General features: G+C 39.8%; 1 protein-coding gene across 10 annotated transcripts in view; it reads right to left on the bottom strand.

The window, feature by feature from the left end:
• The window catches only part of PAK3 (p21 (RAC1) activated kinase 3), a 450,753-nt gene that overhangs the window by 137,363 nt on the left and 293,150 nt on the right, over nucleotides 1-20,240 (bottom strand). For all 10 annotated transcript variants that reach the window (XM_080652995.1, XM_080652994.1, XM_080652999.1 and 7 more), the window contains one exon: nucleotides 5,601-5,701. In XM_080652995.1, coding sequence (XP_080509121.1) covers nucleotides 5,601-5,701 — 101 coding nt within the window. The remainder of the gene's footprint in view (nucleotides 1-5,600; nucleotides 5,702-20,240) is intronic.

Below are 20,240 nucleotides of genomic sequence, written 5' to 3'. Positions count from 1 at the left end.
CAGATTCTGTATTTGAATTTCTTGACATTTAGGCCAGGGAAAGGGAAAACATTTCATTTCAAACCATACAGGAATAATTTCCATTTTAATTCTACAATTCTGAAGTCTTGCTTTCTACAAAATAAGATCAGATATAAGGTAGCAACTTTTTCAAAATAAAGATATGTCCAATGCTACAGAAACATGCTTTGACCCAACTGGTTAATTTGGGATACGGTTTGATTCCTAGCATTTGGGGTTACTACAAGCACAGTGAAACAACACTTTTACATGCATTCATCACACAATTTGAAAGCCTTAAGCCAAAATTTTGAACTCAGGAGCCCATGCATGATCCCAGTTCTGATTCTAAGTGCAATTAATAGCATTTGGTTAATACTGTAATGGCCAAAGGAGTTATTAAATGTTACAAAACCAGGTATGCATTGCACATAATCACTAGCATGATCATTACCGTAATCATTTGAATATTTGCAGTTATTATACATTCTCATAGCACTTCTAAACTTTTGTGATAAATAAATAGTCTTGTGATCACTAGACCACAGGGGGAAAATACTACCTACTGCAGAAGATCCTTCAGATAACTCTACTTACCACATGAGTACACTCATGACATAATTTCTATTTTCTTTTCTAAGTTGAAATAAACCAGTTAATCAATGAAACCTGAATGTATGCCACAAAGGCACATATCAGAAAGCCATATCATTACTCCAAACTGATGTACAAATCCCAAAAGTTAGACAGCTAATGGAGACCTGGATGTGAGAGCATCAGAAGCAGAAGCATGTATAAATGCCTGGCCATATATACAATAACAACTAGATGTACATCAAGCTGGGGATTGGCCAGTATAGCCCAGGAGAATGGCAGCATGATACAACAGGCCAAACATCTATCTTATCATAAGAAATTATAATTTATATCACTCATACCATTTTTCCCTTTGATTGACTTGAAGCGACCGTCACAGGTCTAGAGGTCTGGAAGGGGGAGTTCTGAAGTATTTGGGACAAAAATGGCAATATAAAGGGTAAGGACTTGTCATAATTCAATACCCCGAATTTCACCTCCCAACTTAATTTTTATATCAGGGTCCAAGTATATTAACAGGTGTACACAGTTATAGGGGCCAATTAGCCATAGGTTAATCACCAAGCAACACACCAAATCAGTGTTCAAATATTCAAAATAATAATACCTTGTAAGACAGCTGGACTATATTGCTCAAAATTCAATGTGAACAACTGCAATAATCAAATTAGCTATGCACACAATGAATTAGTGGTACTGTGGCAATAATCACATTAGTTATGCACACAATGAATTAGTGGTACTGTGGAATTAGGAGCCAATTTAATTCCTACCAATGAAATCATTTTTTTAAAAAATATTGATTGAAAGAGAGAGAGAGAGATTTTTTGTTCCACTTTATGTATTCATTGGTTGATTCTTATATGTGCTCTTAGTGGGGATCAAACTCCCAACCTTGGTGTATAGGGATGATGCTCTAACCAACTGAGTTACCTGACCAGGGCCCAATAAATTTATTTTTAAAAGTTTATTTTAATTTTGTATTTTAGTTTGTAAATTTAAATAATAGGTTAAGGTGGTAAAAAAAAAAAAAGAGGCAGAATTTGGCATCTTTAAAAATAATATGTGGACAAGTAGTTGTAAAAGATCAAGATGACAATAAAATGCATCAGAATTCCAAATTTAGACTGGGTCTTATCAATATATTCAAATAGATTTCTAACAGAAGACTGCATCCAAACAACTTCTTTATTTCACACTAGAGGCCGGTGCACTCTGTGCTGAAGAGTGTCCCTCAGTGCAGCCTGCACCCTCTCCAATCTGGGACCCCTTGAGGGATGTCTGACTAAACGGGCAGTCAGACATCCCTCTCACAATCCAGGACTGCTGGCTCCCAACTGCTTGCCTGCCTGCCTTCCTGATTGCCCCTAACCGCTTCTGCCTGCCAGCCTGATCACCCCCTAACCACTCCCCTGCCAGCCTGATAGATGCCTAACTGCTCCCCTGCCAGCCTGCTTGCCCCTAACTGCCCTCCCCTGCAGGCCTGGTCCCCCTCCAATGCCCTCCCCTACAGGCCTGGTCTCCCCAACTGCCCTTCCCTGCAGGCCAGGTCACCCCCAACTTTCCTCCTCTGCTGGCCTGGTCACCCCTAACTGCCCTCCCCTTCAGGCTTGATCGTCCCCAACTGCCCTCACTTGCAGGCCTGGTCCCCCCCAACTGCCCTCCCCTGCTGACCACCTTGTGGTGGCCATCTTGTGTCCACATGGGGGCAGCCATCTTTGACCACATGGGGGCAGCCATCTTGTGTGTTGGAGTGAGGGTCAATCTGCATATTACTCTTTTATTAGATAGGATAGAGGCCTGGTGCACGGGTGGGGGCCAGCTGGTTTGCCCTGAAGGGTGTCCCAGATCAGGGTGGGGGTTCCCTATTGGCGTGGGGCGGCCTGGGAGAGGGGCCTGTGGTGGTTTGCAGGCTGGCCACGCCCCCCAGTGACCCAAGCGGATGCCCTGGTATCTGGGATTTATCTTCTACAATTGAAACTTTGTAGCCTAGAGCAGAGCCAAGCCTTTTGCTTGCTCCATGGCGGCAGCCATTTCTGTTGGGATTTATTTATCTTCTATAATTGAAACTTTGTAGCCTTAAGCAGAGACCAAGGCAGGCCAGGGCTTCAGAAGCTTGGCTTCCTCCATTGCCGGGGGCAACCCTAACCTCCTGCTCTCTCCAGCTCCATGGCTGCCGTCATTTCTGTTGGGATTTATTTACCTTCTATAATCGAAACTTTTTAGCCTGGAGTGGGCCGGCCAGGGTGTGCGGAAAGCTTGGCTTCCTCCATTGCCGGGGAAACCCAAGCCTCCCTCTTGCTCTCTCCTGGCCGCAGCCATCTTGGTTGGGTTAATTTGCATACTCACTCCTGATTGGCTGGTGGGCGTGGCTGGTGGGTGTAGCAGAGTGATGGTTAATTTGCATATTACTCTTTTATTAGATAGGATTGGGTTTTTGGGAGGAAGGGACAGGTTTTTTTTTGGTTTGGTTCAGTTGCATCAAAGTGTATTTTACAATTAAAAAGATTGCCCACAACATGTCCCATTCTATCCCTCTCTGGTTGGTTCTTTGGGTTCCAAATGATAGAAAAATGAAATTGGCTGACTATAGTCAGCAAGATGATGATGATTCACTTTCCTTCATTTTCATTGAGAACCCGTAAAGAAACAAGAAAGAGCTAAAGATAGATCATATAAGATTTCAAGCAAGTTGGAAAAAATTAGGTGAAAAAAAAATTGGACAGGAAACAGAATGTCACACGAGAATAGTGGAGGAGGAAACTTTTACATCAGAAAGTGAAAAGGAAGAAAAATATAAAATATATGAGAAATTTAAGCAGAGGGAATGCACATTGAACATGAAAAGGTCAAAAACTGGAAAAATAAAGTTCATCAAATAAAAAAGGGAAGAGATATCAGACAAAACTTATAAAGTTTAAGTGTTTTACTGTTACGTCCTATCTAATAAAAGAATAATGTGCAAATAGACCATCACTCCAACACACAAGATGGCTGACCCCATGTGGTCAAAGATGGCTGCCCCCATGTGGACACAAGATAGCTGCCACAAGATGGCCAGCAGGGGAGGGCAGTTGGGAGGGACCAGGACTGCAAGGGAGGGCAGTTGGGGATGATCAAGCCTGCAGGGGAGGACAGTTAGGGGTGACCAGGCCAGCAGAGGAGGGGAGTTGGGGGTGACCAGGCCTGCAGGGAAGGGCAGTTGTGGGGGACCCAGGCTTGCAGGGGAGAGCAGTTGGGGGGGACCAGACCTGCAGGGGAGGGCAGTTAGGGGTGACCAGACCTGCAGGAGAGGGCAGTTAGGGGTGACCAGGCCTATAGGGGAGGGCAGTTAGGGGCAAGCAGGCTGGCAGGGGAGCAGTTAGGCATCAATCAGGCTGGCAGGGGAGTGGTTAGGGGATGATCAGGCTGGCAGGCAGAAGCACTTATGGGCAATCAGGAAGGTAGGCAGGCGAGCAGTTGGGAGCCAGCAGTCCTGGATTGTGAGAGGGATATCCGACTGCCTATTTAGGCCCGATCCTAGTCGGACATCCCTCAAGGGGTCCCAGATTGGAGAGGGTGCAGGCTGGCCTGAGGGACACACCCCATGCACGAATTTCGTGCACCAGGCCTCTAGTATGTAATAAAATAGTCATTCTATGACTTTTTAAAAATAATCTTAACTTGCTCAGATTATAAAAAATATTTGTTGGTGATGATGGTGGTCATAGTGGTGACAATGTTATATTTCCCAGGTATAGCTGAGAGAATATTATCACATATAGTAGAGAACAGCAGCTGGGCTCAAACACAAGGCCATTTGAATAATGTCTCTGACTCCAGTGGTAAAATTGGTTAAATCCTACCAGTATCTCAAATTTGTCAATGTCAGTATTTCTTAATGTTCTCTTCTTCTTGCTACTGAGAACATAGAAATAATTAGCTCACATCATTAAGTCCAAGATGTTTATCCAATTTCCATTTCATTCTCATATTGCTTACTTCCAGAATAGAAAAAAAATAGTATAATTTTGCTATCAATCAAATATATGGTCTGCTTCTCCAAATTAACTTAATTTGTCATCTCTTCTTTTCTTTCATTTAATCATACAATAGTCTACTTACTAACCATCATGTTATATAATAGGAGATTCAGTTATTTAATATCTAAATTTATCTCTGGCTTAAGAACCCATGAATCAACTGTGATGGTCCTATCAGAGATGTTTTGTTTGAAAGCATTGAAAATTACTAATCTCAGAATGCACATTGTGACTGAGTTCCTTACTAGTGTGGGAAAGATAGTTGATCTTCCTGGGGACATATTTCTAGCCACATCTTTTCCTTCTTCAATTTATAAAAATATGTCAGATCTTAAATATAAAATGCCATTGATTTGAGATCCTGTGCTATTTTGAGCACTATAGATATGTGGGTTTTTCTAGAGAATTCTTATTGGTATTTATTATGGTGTATATATAACCACTAAAGCATACATAATATGTATAACCATCAATATTCCTTCCTGAAGCATGGAATTTATTTTTTAATGTCTATAAAATATACTTGTTAAGCCTAAAAATAAGCCATGTTCTTGAAATCAAAGGGAAAAACAGGTCAATTTTACAGGGTTGTTTGTTGTTAGTGTATGTGGTTAGCTGATCTGGTTAATTGAGATTCCAACATAAAGCCTGAATTATTCAGAAAGATTTTCTTCACTGTCCAAGTTGAGTTGATGATTCTCTGATTAACTTCAAATGACAAAGAATAGGCATAATCAAGCAGGTTCTAACTACTAGGACTACCTCTTCCATGCAGTGGTAAATTAGTATTTTCAATCAAGTTGAAGACTATACAGCCATGAAACATTTTTGTTAAGGTGGACAAAATTATTTTGCCAATATTCTTTCCATCAAAAACTTCAAGTGTGACATTTTGGCACATGGCAATTCTTGATTTATTATAAAATCCTATTATAATAAAGGATTTTTTCATGGATTACAAAACAAAATAAGCTTACTTACAGTGAATTCCCCGGTGACGGCATCAAACCCCACATGAATCGTATGTTCAAAGTCTGAAGGAAGAGAGATCTCTGGGCGTTCTTTCTCTTTCTTCTTATTGGCTAAAGGCAAAATGTTAACATGCATTTATTTGGGAAACAGTTTTGGATCCACAAGTTGTATAATTAGATTAATCTAAAACAGTTAAAAATTTGAAAGACAGTTGATTTGAACACAATTTTAACAACACTTAACTACAGAAATTATAATTTTATTTGCAGAAGTAGTTGACAGTTGGGCAAAAATTATGTTCGAATAATTTATAAATTTCCAAAATCCAATCCAAACAAAATCTGCACTCAATCTGATTTATGCCCTCTACCAGTCTAATGATGTAGCCACCAGGTATCTAGGTTATTGTGTTTAACTGGCTTTGTTGAATCAAATACTGCTTACTAAAGAAGAAATTCATTACACTCAAGTCAAGCCAAGGCTTACTATAAGAAGAAAAAGAGTAGAAAAGAAAATTGCTTATGCTATCTATAAAGATGTTATGAATTGTTTCCATGTTAACCATAATTAATTATAAAGTAGCTAGCACATCTTTCATTTACATATTTACATTATGAAACATGTCTTAATAAACTCTTGATCTTCTTTCAACAAGAATAATATTGCAAATCAATAATATTACAAATATTTCTTTTTTTAAAATATATTTTATTGATATTTTACAGAGAGGAAGAGAGAGGGATAGAGAGCTAGAAACATCGATGAGAGAGAAACATCGATCAGCTGCCTCCTGCACACCTCCCACTGGGGATGTGCCCACAACAAAGGTACATGCCCTTGATCAGAATCGAACCCAGGACCCTTCAGTCCGCAGGCTGACGCTCCATCCACTGAGCCAAACTGGTTTCGGCACAAATATTTCTTTATCATTAGAAATGTTTTTAATCATTTTCTACCCAAAACTTTGCTAGTAAAAAAAATTACTGCTTTTTACTGAATTAATTTTATTTAGTTCTTAGAAACCTCAAACCAGTTCCTTGGTTTAGTCGCTCTATTTTATTTATTTATTTATTTATTTATTTATTTATTTATTTATTTTATTTTGGTTTAGTCATTCTAGTTTGCAGTTATTTTTCATGTCCCTGTTATATTCTGTCATATTAGCCATTCAAAATCATTGTCCTCAAGTAGCAGATTTTTTCATAATGACAATTATGAACATGCAATCAATAGGTAAGTCAAAAGCCTTTAAAAATAAAATAACTGAAGAAATTAACTTAGAAACTGTAATGAAATCAGTCCATCTTGAAATTGATCCCAGAGAAAATTAGCGTGAAAAATATTGTAAAATGGCATCTAGTAGCTTCCATAATAGACATATCAGCAGATTTGAACATGTTTCTCTGGTAAGGCTGCAATTCACCCTAAAAAAATAATACACTCCTAATACTGGGCAAGTCAGTATGAATCCATATGCTCAATTAAAACCAATCAACTTCAGAATTGCCAGGGTGGTCAATTTAGAACATTCTGGTTCAAATAGATGTTTCCTTGGCCTGAATTTCAGACATTTAATTAACCATACACGAATTACTAGTTTTGTGGGTTACCTACTATAATTTTAAATTCAAAGCCTTTTACTTTTGAATGTCATTCTTATGGCTTATTTTCTCTTTCTGCCCTCTCTGACTGGTCCATATCGCCTGTCAGGAGACATAGATATGGGGCAGAAATATGTAAATTCAAGTACTGAGAGAATAGGATACAGGATTAGGAGCTGGAGGAACAAGGGTCACTCAAAGCCTTTGCCTGACCATGGAACACATTTAGGACCCATTTTGAAAAGTACATATGTACCATCTAACTTAGCTTCAGTATAGATCTCAATATTACAGTGAGACTATTTTATTTTTTTAAATATGTTTTATTGATTTTAGAGAGAGAGGAAAAGAGAGGAAGAGAGAGAAACATCAATATGAGAGAAATTGATCAGCTGCCTCCTGCATGCCCCCTACTGGGGATCAAGCCAGAAACCAGGGGATGTGCCCTATCCTGAACCTAACTGGTGATCTCTTGGAGCATGGGATGATGCTCAATCAACTGAGTCACACCTGCCTGGGCAGTGAGCCTACTTTAGTGATGAATATTATCTTAACTGAATCATGAAGTTTAGAGTTTTCTGTTGGTACTTTTATCTCCTTGAATGTTTGTGGACTATAGCTACCATTTACACTTATTCAACTACCATTTTTACTTGTTCAGAAAGGCAAAAATAGAACAATCAACTTTCTGCTCTTGCCACTTCCTTGAAGGTGTCCTAGCTACTCATGTAATCAATTTCCTTATTTTTATTTTTCCTGATCTCCCATTCATGTTGAACATAGCTAACCATCTCTCTTTCTACTTCCTTGATAATATGCTTTCAGTCTCCTCCTCCTTCAGTGACAATTTTTATTTGATAGGCATTGCTTCTCCTTCTGCCTTAGTGCACTCTTTGGCCTTTTACAACCCTTTCTTTACATTAATTTCTCTTGCATGGCATCCACTTCTAGATATTAAGTTATATTGCGTAATTCCCTAATCTATGGCTGGCAGGGGATACATCCATCTTTTGTGGGACCAGACACTTTATATATTTTTAAAGGAGACGGAAGATGGCGACCGGCAGGAAGGTAGGGAGGGAGAGAGTGTGAGAGAGTGAGGGAGCAATAGAGGAGTGTGTGGATGTGTGTGGGGTGTGTGTGTGTATGAGCTAGGGACAGTTAGATTCTGCAGGTCTTCCAAGGGGCTGCCAACTGGGCAGTCTTAAACGGCGGAGCCCCTGGCACAACCCGGACACTTCTGGGTGGCCAGTGCAGGCACAGAGACCACGAAATCTTGAGAAACAGAGCTGCTTGAGACTAGGATCCTGGCCTCAGCACCACCCAGTCTGGTCTCAGACGCAAACCAGGACACTGGGAATCTGCTCCCTGCAACACAATCGGACGACCAAACCTGAAACCCACACAGGGCAGCAGTGCCACCTGACTTCGATTCTGGGCAAGCACACATGAAAATCTGTTTTCCTCAGCTCAGGAGCAGACCTCCAGCCAACACAGTGCTACTATGCAACCCAGTCCCCCAAGCACACTGGAACCCCGATTCTCCAGGCAGGAGGCAGCACCGAGCACTACTGACTTGACTCTGTTTCTTATCACGTGTGCCTGGGATCCCTGACTCCCAGGGCACTCCCACTAAGAGCCAGTGTCTCCAAATCTTTGTGCATGCCCTTACAGGGACCCTGATTCTCAGCGAGAGGTTGCACAAAGCAACAGAGACTCTGATACAAAATTTTTGGTGCAGACACAGGGGAACTCTGACTCCTGGCACGTGCTAGGGGATTCTGATTTTTGGCACACGCCAACAGCGTGGTGCAGGCGGGGTCCCTGATTCTAGGTGCACACACAAGACCACACTGAGTGCTGGTAACGATGACCCTGGGCGAGCCTGGTTCCCAATAACCCACGGCAGCCACACATCTTATTGTCGGAGCAACTCAGTGACACTCAGGTGATGCGAAGGTCCCAATGCAAGTTGAAGTTTGAACCTTCTGGTGATAGTCAGAATGGGGAGACAACACAATCCCCAGAGCAAAGAAAATGAGGAGTCTCCAAAAAAGGAAATTAGTGAAATTGAAGCATGCAACATGACCGAAAAAGAATTCTGAGTAATGGTCGTGCAATTCATACACCGGATGGATGAGAAAATCAACAACATATGCAAGAATCAGGAAGAAATGAAAAGTGATATAGCTACAATCAAAAACACCATGGAAAGTTTCAACAGTAGACTAGAAGAAGCAGAGGACTGACTTAGTGAGTTAGAAGATAAGGTAGAGAAACAAGCTCAATCTGAACAGCAACTGGAGAAAAAAATTAAAAAGCAGGAGGAGAGCCTAAGAGAGCTTTGGGACAACATGAAACGAAGTACCATATGAATAATAAGGCTTCCAGAAGGACAAGAAGAGCAGCAAGGATTAGAAAATCTATTTGAAGAAATAATGACAGAAAACTTCCCAGATATGGGGAAGAAAAAAGTTACGCAAGTACAGAGAGTACCAACCAAGATGAATCCCAAAAGACCCACACCAAGACACATCATAATTTCAATGGCAAATGTTAACGAAAAAGAGAGAATCTTAAAGGTTGCAAGAGAGAGACAGAGAGTTACCTACAAAGGAACCCCCATCAGATTATTATATGATTTCTCAACAGAAACACATCAAGCTAGAAGGAAATGGAAGGAGTTATACAAAGTGCTGCAAAGCAAAGGACTGAATCCAAGAACACTCTATCTAGCAAGACTATCAATCAAAATTGAAGGAAAATTCAGAAGATTCGCAGACAAAAAAAAGGCTAAGGGAGTTCATCACTACCAAACCAGCAATGTAAGAAAAGCTAAAGGGAAAGGTGTAAAAAGCAGAAATAAAAAGGTAAGAAGGAACACAGGCAAAAAAATAGAAATGACTACAAACAAGTACCTTTCAGTAATAACTTTAAACGTAAATGGACTAAATGCTCCAATCAAGACATTGAGTGGCTGAATGGATAAAAAGAACATGACCCATATATATGCTGTCTACAAGAGACCCACCTCAGATCAAGGGACTCACATAGACTGAAAGTGAAGGGATGGAAAAATGTCTTTCAGGCAAATGGAAAGGAAAAAAAAAAAGCTGGGGTAGCAATACTTATATCTGACAAAATAGACCTCAAAGTGAAGGCCATAACAAGAGATAAGGAAGGCACTTCATAATACTAAAGGGATCGGTACAACAACAGGATATATTCCTGATAAACATTTAAGCACTCAATGCAGGAGCACCCAAATACATAAAAAAAAACCTCTTGGAGGATATCAAAGGAGAGATAGACAACAATACAATCATATTAGGGGAATTTAATACACCACTGACATCACTGGATAAATACTCTACACAAAAAATCAGCAAAGAAACAGCAATCCTAAATGACTCACTAGATCAGATGGACTTAACTGACATCTTCAGAACATTTCACCCCAAAGCCACGGAATATACCTTCTTCTCAAGTGCACATGGGAAATTTTCAAAAATAGACCACATATTGGGTCACAAGCAAAGTCTCCCCAAATTCAAGAAGATAGAAATCATACCAAGCATTTTCTCAGACCACAATGGCATAATATTAGAAATAAACTATAATAAAAACAATCCAAAAAACTCAAACACTTGGAAGCTGAGTAGCATGCTATTAAATAATGACTGGGTTACCAATGAGATCAAAGAAGAAATTAAAAACATCCTGTAAATGAATGACAATAAAAGCACAACAATCCAAAATCTATGGGACACAATGAAAGCAGTACTGAGAGGGAAGTTTATAGCTCTCCAGGCCTACCTCAAAAAACAAGAAAAAAATGGTAGTAAATCATCTAACTCTACAACTCAAAGAATTAGAAAGAGAACAACATGAAAAGCTCAGAGGGAGCAAAAGGAAGGAGATAATAAAGATCAGAGCAGAAATTAATGACATAGAGAGCAAAAAAACAAAAAACAAAAAACAAAAAAAAAACAATACAAAAGATCAATGAAACCAAGAGCTGCTTGTTGGAGAGGATAAACAAGATTGATGAACCTCTAACCAGGCTCACCAAGAAGCAAAGAAAGAGGACTCAAATAAACAAAATCAGAAATGAGAGAGGCGAAATAACAACAGACTCTGCAGAAATACAAAAGATTGTTAAAAAAATACTATGAACAACTCTACTCCAACAAACTAGACAACCTGGAGGAAATGGACATATTCCTAAAAAATACAACCTTCCAAAACTCAATCAGGAAGAATAAAAAAATCTCAATACCAATAACTATGGAAGAAATTGAAGCAGTCATCAAAAAGCTTCCAGCAAACGAAAGCCCGGGGCCAGACGGCTTCACAGGGGAGTTTTACCAAACATTCAAGGAAGAACTAAAACCTATCCTCCTCGGACTATTCCAAAAAATTCAAGTGGAAGGAACACTTCCAAGCTCATTCTATGAAGCCAGCATCACCCTAATAACAAAATCAGATAAAGATATCACAAAGAAAGAGAATTACAGGCCAATATCCCTCATGAACATAGATGCCAAAATCCTCAACAAAATTCTAGCAAATCGGATCCAGCACTACTTCAGAAAGATCATACACCATGACCAAGTAGAATTTATCCTGGGCATGCAAGGATGGTACAATATCCGCAAATCAATAAACATGATACATCACATAAACAAATTGAGAGATAAAAATCACATAGCCATATCAATTGATGCAGAAAAAGCATTTGACAAAATCCCACACCCTTTCTTGATAAAAACTCTCATCAAGGTGGGAATAGAAGGATCATACCTCAACATAATAAAAGCCATATATGACAAACCCACAGCCAACATCATACTCAATGGACAAAAACTAAAACCATTTCCCCTAAGAACAGGAACAAGACAGGGATGCCCACTCTCACCACTCCTGTTCGACATAGTACTGGAAGTGCTATCGATTGCGATCAGACAAGAAGAATAAATAAAAAGCATCCAAATTGGAAAAGAAGAAGTAAAACTGTCCTTATTCACAGATGACATGATACTATACATAGAAAACCCTAAAGACTCCATCAAAACATTATTAGACTTAATAAATGAATTCGGCAATGTAGCAGGATACAAAATTAATGCCAAGAAATCTATGGCATTTCTTTACACCAATAGTGAACTTACAGAAAGACAGACTAAAAAAGCAATCCCATTTACCATCACACCAAAAAAAATTAAGATACATAGGAATAAACTCAACTAAGGAGGTAAAAGACCTATATGCGAAAAACTGCAGGACACTGATCAAAGAGATAGAGGAAGACATAAACAGATGGAAGAACATACCATGTTCATGGATTGGTAGAATCAACATCATCAAAATGTCTATACTACCTAAAGCAATCTATGGATTCAATGCAATCTCCATTAAAACACTAATGGCATATTTCACAGACCTAGAATGAACTTTCCAAAAATTCATCTGGAATAAAAAAAGACCCCGAGTAGCTGTTGCAATCCTGAGAAAGAACAACAAAGTAGGTGGGACTCAATACCAGATATCAAGCTGTATTACAAAACCACTGTTCTTAAAATAACCTGGTACTGCACAAGAACAGACATATAGATCAATGGAATAGAATAGAGAACCCAGAAATCGACCCAAACCACTATGGCCAATTAATATTTGACAAAGGAGGCATGAACATAAAATGGAGTCAAGACAGTCTCTTAAACAAATGGTGTTGGGAAAATTGGACAGATATATGCAAAAAAATGAAACTAGACCACCAACTTAAACCATACACAAAAATAAACTCAAAATGGATAAAGTACTTAAACTTAAGTAGGGAAACCATAAAAATACTAGAGGAATCCACAGGCAGTGAAATCTCAGACATATGCTGAAGTAATTTCTTCACTGATACTGCTCCTAGGGCAATGCAAACTAAAGAGAAAATAAACAAATTGGACTACATCAAAATAAAAGCTTTGCACAGCAAAAGAAACCATCAACAAAACAACAAGAAAGCCCACTGCATGGGTGAACATATTTGCCAATGTCATCACCGATAAGGGTTTAATCTCCAACATTTACAGGGAACTCATACAACTTAACAAAAGGAAGATAAACAATCCAATCAAAAAATGGGCAACATACCTAAATAGAAACTTTTCTAAAGATGACAGAAGGAAGGCCAAGAGACATATGAAAACATGCTCAAAGTCACTAATTTTCTGAGAGATGCAAATCAAAACGACAATGCGGTATCATCTCACACCTGTCAGAATGGCTATCATCAACAAATCAACAAACGACAGCCCTGACCGGTTTGGCTCAATGGATAGAGCGTCGGCCTGCGGACTGAAGGGTCCCGGGTTCGATTCCGGTCAAGGGCATGTACCTGGGTTGCAGGCACATCCCCAGTGGGAGGTGTGCAGGAGGCAGCTGATCGATGTTTCTCTCTCATCGATGTTTCTAACTATCTATCCTCTCCCTTTCCTCTCTGTAAGAAATCAATAAAATATATTTAAAAAAAAAAATCAACAAACGACAAGTGTTGGCAACGATGCGGAGAAAAAGGAACCCTTGTGCACTGTTGGTGGGAATGCAGACTGGTGCAGCCACTGTGGAGAACAGTATGGAGTTTCCTCAAAAAACTTAAAATGGAACTCCCATTTGACCCTGTGATCCTACTTCTAGGAATATACCCCAAGAAGCTAGAAACACCAATCAGAAAGGATATATGCACCCCTATGTTTATAGCAGCACAGTTCACCATAGCTAAGATTTGGAAATAGCCTAAATGCCCATTAGCATATGAGTGGATTAAAAAACGGTGGTACATGCCCTAACTGGTTTGGCTCAGTGGATAGAGCGTCGGCCTGCAGACACAAGGGTCCCAGGTTTGATTCCCGTCAAGGGCATGTACCTTGTTTGCGGGCACATCCCCAGCAGGGGGTGTGCAGGAGGCAGCTGATCGATGTTTCTAACTCTCTCTTCCTCTCCCTTCCTCTCTGTGAAAAAATCAATAAAATATATTTAAACAACAACAACAACAACAAAAAACAACGTTGGTACATCTACACAATGGAATACTATGCTGCAGTAAAAAAGTTGTAATTCTTACCATTTGCAACAGCATGGATGGAACTGGAGAGCATTATGCTAAGTGAAATAAGCCAGTCAGAGAAAGATAAATGCCACATGATCTCACTCATTTATGGAATATAATAAACAACATAAACTGATGAACAGCGACAGATCCAGAGACAGGGAAGCATTGATCAGACTGTCAAACCTCAGAGGGAAGGTAGGGGAGGGTGGGGGTAAGGGAGAGAGATTAACCAAAGGACTTGTATGCATGCATATAAGCCTAACCATTGGAGTGGGGAGGGGTGTTGGGGGGTTAATGGAGGTATGAGGACACCTATGTAATACCTTAATCAATAAAGAAATTAAAAAAATAAAATAAAAGGAATGTATCCTTTAAGCAAAATAAATAAATAAATAAATAAATAAATAAATAAATAAATAAATAAATAAATAAATATTGATAGGGATCCTCCTTGGGGCTTGGAAGAGTCCCAGGCAATTGAGAAACTCTGAAGAAGAAGCTTTATTTACTTCATAGTAAATCTACTCCTGGTGGTTGGTGATCTTTTGGGGGTCAAAGACCACTCTGAAAAATCTGAATCTATGGAACTTTTGCCCATAAAAAATGCACTATACATACATACATACACAATTTTGAATGTAATTTTATAAGTTCACAATTTTCCTGAACTCCAGGTTAAAAACCTATAGCTTAATCTATATCTCCAATTATTATATCAACTTGCATTCATCATCTCTCTTGCCAGCAAATAAGCTCTCCCTATTTCTCCATTAGTATTGGCTGCCCATTTGAAGCATATTGATTTATACATAAATATTCCATTTGATTTGAGCTATGTGAACTGCCTTAATGGTATCTCCCTTGAAGGTCTCCTGTCAGTCCCTTACCAGCCTAATCATGCCATTTCCATTGCTCAGGGCTAACCATAAAAGAGACAGGGAGCCAAAACTTGCTCTTTCTTCATTGTCCATGTTTTAGCGAAATGATACCACTAACCACCCAGATCAGAGAAGGATTAAAGCCTTACACTCCTCCTTTGGGAGGTTCTAAGTAATGAAAAGATTAGGATCACCCCCTCTCTGACATTTAATTCAAATAAAAACAATATTAAAGCATAAAAAGGTAAGGAAGTCTAAAGAGTTCTGATATTACTATAATGATTAAGTCTTTAAAAAAAACAATATACCCCAAATCAATGTTTTCACATTTTGGGTACCCCTGATTTGCAGTGCCTTAAGCACATACTTACTTTGGATATTGGGTAATCCAGCACTGGCCCAACTGTCCAAACCATAAATTTGGGACCTTCTTTGACCCTACTTTAATACATATTTTATTTATTTTTTACAGAAGGGAAGGGAGAGGGATAGAGAGAGAAACATCAATGAGAGAGAAACATCGATTGGCTGCCTCCTGCACACCACCTACTAGGGATGTGCCCACAACCAAGGTACATGCCCTTGACCAGAATCGAACCTGTGACCCTTCAGTCCACAGGCTGACGCTCTATCCACTGAGCCAAACCGATTAGGACTCTTTGACTCTACTTTAATTCTATCTTAGTTTGTCACCAAGTTCTCTCTATCTATATCCCCAACTCATCTTAAATCCATCTTCTCTCTTATCCCCACAAACCATTATCTTGGTCCAATGTACCAGCATTACTCACCTGGTCTTACTGTCTCTAATTTTGCTCCCTGCAATTTATTATGCTGGGCCAGAGTAATCTTTTGAAATATAATAATCTCACTGCATTCTTGCCTTTGTTTAAGACCCTTAAATGGATTCCCATTATCCCTGCTTTTTAGCATGCTGTCCAAGTTAAAAATACATGCTTCTTAGCATGTGATCCAAGGGCTTGCATGATCTGCCTTCATCCTTCTCCATTGTCTATTCTTGTCATGGTCCCCTTTGTCCCATACCCATTTCATGCTCCCTAAACTGCTGGAGTTCTCTTTTTTAAAATTTATTTTTCAATATTGTATTATTTTCAGGTGTATAACATGGTGATTAGACATTTATATACCTTACAAAGTGAGGTAAGTCTAGAACCCACTAGAATCATAATATTTGTTACAATATTATTAATTATACTAGAGGTCCGGTGCACGAAATTCGTGCACTGGGGGGTGTCCCTCAGCCCAGCCTGCACCCTCTCCAATCTGGGACCCCTCGAGGGATGTCCGACTGCCCGTGGGATCGGGCCTAAATAGGCAGTCAGACATCCCTCTCACAATCCAGGACTGCTGGCTCCCAACTGCTCGCCTGCCTGCCTTCCTGATTGCCCCTAACCGCTTCTGCCTGCCAGCCTGATAACCCCGTAACCACTCCCCTGCCAGCCTGATTGATGCCTAACTGCTTCCCTGCCAGCCTGTTTTCCCCTAACTGCCCTCCCCTGCTGGCCTGGTCACCCCTAACTGCTCTCCCCTGAAGGCCTGGGTCCCTCCCAACTGCCTTTCCCTGCAGGCCTGGTTGCCCCCAACTTCCCTCCTCTGCCGGCTTGGTCACCCCTAACTGCCCTCCCCTGCTGGCAAAGTTAAATGCCCTTCTCTTCATGTTCCCATGGACTACCCAGTGTATACTCTGAGCTTGACACTTATAAACACTAGATTGTTTTTCCTTCTTTATATACCTATTTCTTTAGCTAAAATTTGAGGTATTTGACAGCAGCCACTGTATCTTATGCAGGCTCACATTCCCTAGCATTTCTGAAACATTCACCATGTGCAAAGTGCTTTTAAGGTTATCTCATTTAATCACCAAAATCTTATAAGGTAGACCATATTATTATTTTCATAGATGAGGAAATCAGACTCAGTGAGATTAAACCACATACCCAGGTTATATAGCTGGCAGGTGTCAGAATAAGGATTTGAAAAGAGGTACCAACTGTGGCTATAGAACCGGAGCTCTTAATAGCAACATTATTTTTTATTCAATAGCATTTTTAAAACTTGACACATTTGAGCCCTAGTCTTCAGTAAATGTATAGTGATTGAATTGGAGCTTAGATGAAAATTTTTTTTTTCTTTTTAGCAACACTAAGATGTCTGTATCTCCTTCAGAAAATTCTGTGAGCATTGGTCATTTCTGTTAAGATTTAGCCTAACCTGAACCTTGGGATAATAAGACTCAGCCTGATCAGCTGTGTTGATGTTTGTAGAGAGCAGAAGACCAAATGAGTATTATTTTTAGACGCATACCATGCATATTCTATTGGAATCTAAAACGAAGGACACAAATTGCTAACTAGACTACAAACTGCAAAGAGTGTTTGGTTTTGGGACTCTCTAGGTGTACATGAATTCTGATTTTAACTCAAGGGACAGCTAATCTTTCTTGTCTCTCATCCTGACACTTTTCTTCATCTTACTACTTTTGAAAGAAAGAAAAGCCCCTCTAGATATCAGTCATCTCCCATATGGTCCACCACAGTGTTCCATACTTCCTCCAGTGGCTAGAGCTTTTTTTCATTACAAATTCCCCTAAACTTTCAACCTTTAATTTTATTTTTTTAATCCTCACCCGAAGCTATTTTTCCATTGATTTTTAGAGAGAGTGGAAAAGAGAGGGAAAGACAGAGAGAAATATCGATGTGAGAGAAACACATCGATTGGTTGCCTCCTGCATGTGCCCTGACCAGAGTCCAGGCTGGGGAGGACCCTGCAACTTAGGTATGTGCCCTTGACTGGAATGGAACCCAGGACCCGTTGGTCCACAGTCTTGATGCTCTATCCACTGAGCCAAACCCGCTAGAGCTCAACCTGTTCTTTATATGATCGCTTCACTTCCTGCCTTAAGTTCTCAAATTTCACTGTGCATCACTCTTATCTGGGAAACTTAAATAGAGATGTCAAAACCCCACCCACAAAGATTCAGATTCAGTTAGTCTGTGCTAGACCCAAGCACCTTTCATTTTTAAAGCTCCTCAGGTATTTCCATTAAGCCGCTGGGGTTGAAAACAACAACTGTAAGCCTTACTATCCAATAAAGCTACCCCTTCCACAAATATTTCTGATAAGTGCTGCTCATTCTTCTGCATCCTAAGTCCTTAGGCCTAGGGGGATGGGAAAAGACAGAATTTCCCTATTTTTCACTTCAAAATGTGTATTTGAATCAGTACTACTGCACTTGCCCACAAGACCCCCTCCTTGAGGTTATTGCCATTTAGTTCTCTTGGCCAAGTCCCCTTATCCATTGAGGACTTTGATACCTAGTCTTCATTCCTGCACTCAATGCTGCCATCACTTTGTGAAATGTAATATATAAATGGATATCTCATTCACACTCTTTCCTTTTAACTCCTTGACTTCCATCAACTCTACTGAACTGGACCACTCTTCCACATCTACAATCCATTCTCATGACCACCTTTTAAACCAGTGATTTTCAACCGGGGTTGCACATCAGCATGACTTGTAGAGTTCCATAAAATATCAATGTCTAGGGCCCACCCAGAACCTACTATATCAGGATTCCTGGGTGCAGAACCTGGACAAATAATATTTTAAGCTCCATAGATGATTTTCAGACTGACTGGAGAATCACAACTACCCCAGGCCTTTTCATTATCTAGAATGACCCTTTCACTGAAATATTCAACAGTGTCATCTCATTCTTTGAGCCCATCTTCCCATCCTGCTAACCTTCTCACTCTCTCAAGCCCTTACTCTATTTTACCTGTTGTTTGATCTCAACAAAAACCTCCAGTTCCTGTATGCTTACACTTTTAACCAATTTCTCAGCTTCCTCCTGGGCCAGACTCTATGGCCCATCATTTAAATTGCTATTAAGCCACTGCCCTGGAAATTCTTGCTCTTTGACCTTCTCTTGCAATTGTCCTTCTAAACCATACTCTGACAGAATCCAACCACAAAACCTCCACTTTCATACTGAAGCTACTAAAAGTTGTTGGGGGAAAACCATACAACTATGCATATTGGTGTTCACAGATAACAACTGGTTCATAAATGGTGCTTGGTAATATTATTCTTTCCCCTTGCCAACTTCAGTTCCTACTCTTCTTATTGAACATTCCAGACTTTTATCACTTCAGTCAAACTTTTGCTTCACCCTCTTCTCTCTTACTTTTAGCATATGAAATTCCTTCTACTTCTAAGATAAAAATGGAGGCCATTAGTTTGGAGCTCTTTTGACTTCACTCTCTCCCCAAGTCTTTTAATTTATCTCACATTTCACTGGAAGCAGAGTTCCATCCTTCTGTGTAAGGTTTATTCTTCCACTGGTGCCTAGATACCAGTCCCTCTCACTTCTCATATTTCTCATTGTATCTTCTATCTCTCCCTTTCTACTGACACTCCTATTTGGCTTAAAAGACATGCTGAGATCTCTTTTGTACTTAAAAATTAAAACCTTCTGTCACCTCGCAGCTCTCTCTAACTGCAGTAGTCTCTCAGCCTCTCCTTCTTTAAACACCTTGAAAAGGCAATCTAGACTTACTTTGCCCTCACTCCTCAAACCACTGCACTGAGCCCCCTGAGGGCACTGAAAATTGCTACTTTCCAGTCCTTACCAACAATAACCTTCAGTCAAAACTGACATTTATGACTATATACTTCATGAAATTAACTCTTCTATATCTTCTTTCATACAACACTTTTCTAAAATATATTTCAATATTTCTGGATCTTCTATCAACTCTTGAATTAGTATCCCCCAGGAGCTATTCTAGGTCTTCATCTCTTCTTATTATCACACCTCTTCCTTAGGTCACCTCATGTGCTTGTATGGTTTCAATTACCATCTACACTAGTGACTCCCCATATGCATCTTCAGCCCTGACCTTCCTGCTGTACCCTGATCCCATGGAATTAACTGCCTACTGAAACCCTCTATTTGGATGTCTCATAGGCCCCTCACTCTAAATGTTTTCAAAAGTAAACTATTCTCCACTGCCTTTCCTCACTTAAAACAAAAACTACA

Source organism: Plecotus auritus, assembly GCF_963455305.1.
Source record: "Plecotus auritus genome assembly, chromosome: X".
NCBI lineage: Eukaryota > Metazoa > Chordata > Mammalia > Chiroptera > Vespertilionidae > Plecotus > Plecotus auritus.
The sequence above is the reverse complement of the archived record's forward strand: the minus strand, read 5'-3'. Positions and strand labels throughout refer to the sequence as shown.